Source organism: Vigna unguiculata, chromosome 1 (assembly GCF_004118075.2).
Source record: "Vigna unguiculata cultivar IT97K-499-35 chromosome 1, ASM411807v1, whole genome shotgun sequence".
Lineage (NCBI taxonomy): Eukaryota > Viridiplantae > Streptophyta > Magnoliopsida > Fabales > Fabaceae > Vigna > Vigna unguiculata.
In genome coordinates, this window is record NC_040279.1 from 36,290,271 (window position 1) to 36,295,453 (window position 5,183).

Consider the following 5,183-nt stretch of genomic DNA (forward strand, 5'->3'; position numbering starts at 1 on the left):
ATAATATTAATAATTAAAACAAAAATAACATAACATAAAGCGAGTCCAAGTATTAGGGCACGCACGTGGATGTTACCTAGAGATTCAATGAATGGAGGTCCACCTGTCGGAGCCATGCAAACCATAATTACACGTTTGCGCGTAGAGAGCACGCTCCGCCCACACAAATGCACGCAAGATTGAATTGAGTTAAGCACATAATACATCATAAATATTAAGTGTTTTACTATATTTCTCTGATATATTTTACCATAGTTTTTAATGGCATTCCTTTCTTAGACAGGATACAAGTGTAACTCTAAAAGGAGGTGGCTAGATTTGTTCTTGCCTAGAAAGCAACGTACCACCTCCACCCAAAAAAACTCAAAAGTTTAATGTAATCAAACAAGCACTAATTTAGTAATTCTATAAATTAATTTAATATTAATTAAATGTAATATAATTTAAATATGTGAACTGAGTTTTTTTTTTTTGCAATATTGTTGTATGTTATTGATTAGTTACTTGGACATGTGACCCCACCAAATGCATAATCACGACACTATCACATGAAGATCGGTTTGTCGTTCAACGGTTACTTCTTACTTGTCTTTGGCTCCGAAATCTGGATAAAGAGTACAAAAATTATGAAACCTGGTAAGTATCACAAATTTTAATATTAACACGTACATCTTTATTTTAGTTACCGAATAGATAAAAAATTATGTATTAATATTTTATTGTTACGTTTAGTAAGATTATTTTGTTATTAAAATATAATTGTAAGAATACATAGAAATAAAATTTGTTTATGAAACAAAGAATGGAAGATTGCACGTTGTGGCAGCTGACGCGCGCGGTTGGTGGGAGGTGGTGGGGTACTTGTCAAGGTTGGCCTAACGTGCCACCAGTCATGTTCCTTCCTCCTGCCATGTCATCCAACAACACTCACTTGTCACCATTCTCATTCTCAACCCTTCTAAAATTACTTTTCTGCCCTTCTTTCACACACCATGATTTTTTTATAAGAGGTTTCATAGGAAAAATACAATAACATCGATCATATCTGAATTTAGTCATATAAAGAATTGATACCGTTTTGAATTCAAAATTTAAATGAATTCATGTATCTTTATTTTTATATAAAACTATATTTCTTTCCGTATAACTAATGTGAAACTTAATCTTAAACTTGAATTCCTAATTATAAGAGTTTAACCGAATCCTGTGTCTTGTAGGTTGGAATTATGTGTTTCACTAATCTTTGTAATCACATGAACCAACCCAAATTTAATGTGTTTAAACTAAAATATTCAGAAGAAACAAGCATCATCGTATTGATTGCAAATCGGTTGAACCATGGTCAGCATTTTGGGGACAGACAGCCACGTACATTTGTCTCTGCCACAACAGAACCTCCAAACCATAAACATTATAAAGAAAGGTTCCTTGGGGAAAGATAATAACTATGGAAGAAGTGATGTGAGGGAAATGATGGATTATTAGAATTGAGGTGATTAAGAAAGAAGAAAAGAGGAGTGACAGTTAAACGAGAGAAGAAAAAGAAGTTTGCTTGCAGTGACAGTTACTGAGTTAGGGAGTGGTACAAAAGTCATTGTGTTGTGGCAGTTCCTGTTAATCTGTCTATCCCCTTCCTGAAAGCTCTTCCCACAAATTTATCAAACACTTTAAAACCACCATTCTCCTGTCTTCTCTTTTCTGCACTACCAATCAACTCTTCTGTTTTCTCCTCACTTCGTTTTCGTAATTGTTAACACCACAATGGAATCTGAAAACGGGCTTGCTGTGGAGGAAGAGAAGCGTGTTATCGGGATAACAACCAAGGTGGAGAGTATCAAGAAAGAAGATGAAAAGGACTGTAATGGTGCAGAAATTCAGACCATGAATGAAGAGGCTAAAGACCCCATTTCTGCTGCAGTTGAAGCCTCCAAAACTTCAAAAGGTGCCACTAAGGTATCATACAGAACGTATCTGAATTATTATTTGTTTGAACTAAACTACCAGTGGTGTTTTTAGTTAGAACTCGTAATGCACGCTTACTAATTAAGTTAACGTGATTAGGAAAATGGTGGCAGAGCAAGTGTTGGTTCCAAGAGCAACAAATATGGCAGAGATAATTTGAAGGGTCTAAGTTCAATGGCTCAGAAACAAAGGCCATCCCTTTCCCAAAGCGTTTCTTTCCCACCCAGATCATCTGGGGAAGATGCTATGCAGAAAAGCATTGATGGGTATATTGTGAAGACAAAAGTTAAAGACGTTCAAGGTTATGCCCCCATTCGTCATTTAAACAAGTCCACAAACTCTGGAGTGAAACACTCTGCGGTAGAGATTTTCAATTCCTCATTCAATTTCTTTGCACAACTTCATTGCCTCTCATCATTGGTTTCCATGTTCATGACTTTAGTTATGTCTAACAGTTTGGAAGGACTACTATAGTTACTCTAGCCACCAAGAGCCAAATTTCTGAGGCATCGTTGTAAGTAGCCACCAACCTCACAAGATTTACTAAATCCTTCTATACATTTTTGTTTCAGTCTTCTATAGTGTTGCTATCAATAATTTTCAGTTTGAGATAACTCAATCCTTGTGCATGTATTGGAAAATTTATGTTCAGAAGATTGCTGAATGGAATCATGAAACTGTCACGTTATGGTTTTTACATTATTGCAGACTTGTTGATCATGTGTTAAACACAGCAAAATCTGCAAAACCAAATAAAGATGATGATTGCCATTCCGCAACTTCGTATGATTTATAGCCTTTAACTCTGAGGACATTTTCATCCTTTCTCTTCTATTTCTTATAGGATTTGAGATCTTTCAATTCTAAACCGGCTTCCTTTTCTCTTCTACTTTAACTAAAATGTTGTGAAAACTTTTTATTCATGTGTTGTCAGAAGTGCTACTCCTCGTCTGAGAAGCAGTGGAATTGGATTTTCCTTGCGATTGGAAGAAAGAGCTGAAAAACGAAAGGAGGTAGTTTTGCTTAAACCTTGGACCCTGTCGATGTTATATTACCAATGCCGGAAACAGATGTTAATCCTAAGTTATGCCTTTTTACTCAGTTTTTCTCAAAGTTGGAGGAAAAAACTCTAGCCAAGGAAGCAGAGAAAACTAACCTACAAGCAAAATCAAAGGTATATCTCACAACAATAACTTAACATGCACATTGTGGTTTAGATTTTCACTAAAAGCTTATCTGCTGCTTTAAGCTTATTGTCTCCTCTGCATGTTTTGCTCTGAATTTTCCCCAGGAAAACCAGGAGGCAGAGATCAAGCTATTGAGGAAGAGCCTGACATTCAAAGCCACTCCAATGCCAAATTTCTACAAGGAACCACCTCCTAAAGTTGAGCTTAAGAAGGTAACTAGTCTAAAACTTGACTTCCAATTGGGATTATGAACAATGTTTGCCTACATTCATAATCAATGATCTATCTTTAATCCTTAATCTTTCTTCGGTAATAGATTCTTTAAAGGGGCTTCATCTTTTGGCATTCTTTGTTTGTTTCTTTACGCATATATTCTGATGTATTTGATGAACCAATTAGATACCAACAACACGCCCAAAATCCCCAAAGCTTGGAAGGCACAAAGAACCTAAAATGAACAACAATTCAGGAGAAGATAAGTGTTGCTCAAGCCCGCGTGGGAAACAACAGCAGAATGATTCAAACAAGGGTAAGGGTCAAAAGGATGTGATTTCAAAGAAACAAGTCAGAAAAACCTACTCCAAGGTGAAGTCTGAGGAAAATGTAAGCGCAGAAAACAAAGAATTCCAAGTTCCAAATGACAACAATTCTGAATGCAAAAATGACATGGCGTTACAATCTGAACCAGGTCATGCATCAAATACTGCACTGCTTCTGAATTCTACTACGACAGAGCTTGTGTCGTATGAGGTTATTGTTGGAGTGTAGATTTATGTAAGATTATGTAAGATTAGAGTTGTATGTTGTTAATTATTTCCTTATCATTGTGAATACAGAGGTTGGTTCATGTTCATCATAAGCCGAGTATTATTCGAAATAAGAGTTGATCTTTTTTATGTTCAGCAAGTCATTATTGTATTTAACAGATCAAATTGTCTCTTATTCTTCAATTCTTCAGTTAAAATTATGCTTAAATACTTCTCTCTCATTTTATCTTTTTATATAATGGGAATGAATCTTTCTTTCATAAAATTATGACGAGAATGATTTTCTCCAACCAAATTTCTTGGGAATGAGATTATAACCCTTATTAGTGTAACATATTTTCCATATGAAGTACTAGTTTGAAAAAATAAACCGCGGAGATCATCACACTTGACTATCTCAGGTGTTAAATGAGATCCTATCCCTTCAATTAATATTATTTTAAAATATTTAAATAGACAGATAAATAAATACGTCTTTTAAGTACGTGAATATTAATTAGTAAAACCAGGACAAAAATTTGTGTTTTGTTATTGGGCTAAACAATAGTGGTGGCCCATACTATAATTAACGAATCAAATGAAAAAATAAGCAATGACTTTCTGTCCCTATTATTTTCTTCGTACACCTTATCACTTTTCCTATCACGTGGAATTTATTTTCTGAAACATAATCTATGATACAGAGATATAATACTGAAAATAATAAAACACTATAGGTATATATATATATATATATATATATATATATATATATTATAAAAGGTATATAATTTATTATTATTATTGAATGAATTCAAACTAAAATCATATATATTAAAATTGTTAACATAAAAAATTATAAATTATTATCATCATAAAAATATTATTAAATACTTAATTAATAAATATTATAAAATATTTTAAAATATCAAATACGAATTTATATCGAATAAAAATTCATGATAATTTTCGTTATAAAAAATTATAAATTATTATCATCATAAAAATATTATTAAATACTTAATTAATAAATATTATAAAATATTTTAAAATATCAAATACGAATTTATATCGAATAAAAATTCATGATAATTTTCGTTATATCATATAACGCGATAAACAATTATGAACTTTTTTTTCGAAAATCAATGATCATCTCTTTTTACGAAAAACATCTCCAAAATGTTTTGATGGGTGGAAGATGATATTTTATGGAATAAGAAACTTTAACCACTAAATAATTTATATTTTCGAACAAATTGTTTCTTATTCTTAAATATTGTATTTT

General features: G+C 32.6%; 1 protein-coding gene across 4 annotated transcripts; it reads left to right on the forward strand.

Moving 5' to 3' along the window:
- Positions 1–1,404: 1,404 nt before the first annotated feature.
- Positions 1,405–4,051, forward strand: LOC114179125 (protein WVD2-like 4). 4 transcript variants are annotated; one of them, XM_028065352.1, is made up of 8 exons: positions 1,405–1,953; positions 2,062–2,322; positions 2,418–2,476; positions 2,671–2,745; positions 2,897–2,975; positions 3,065–3,136; positions 3,254–3,361; positions 3,549–4,051. In XM_028065352.1, the coding sequence occupies exons 1-8, from the start codon at positions 1,762–1,764 to the stop codon at positions 3,915–3,917; spliced, it is 1,215 nt and encodes a 404-aa protein (XP_027921153.1). In that variant the 5' UTR covers positions 1,405–1,761; the 3' UTR covers positions 3,918–4,051. The 4 variants fall into 4 exon arrangements, with proteins under 4 accessions (XP_027921153.1, XP_027921161.1, XP_027921177.1 ...); XM_028065360.1 differs by having other exon boundaries at positions 2,900–2,975; XM_028065376.1 differs by lacking the exon at positions 2,671–2,745 and having other exon boundaries at positions 1,408–1,953; positions 2,900–2,975.
- The last annotated feature ends 1,132 nt before the right edge of the window (positions 4,052–5,183 follow it).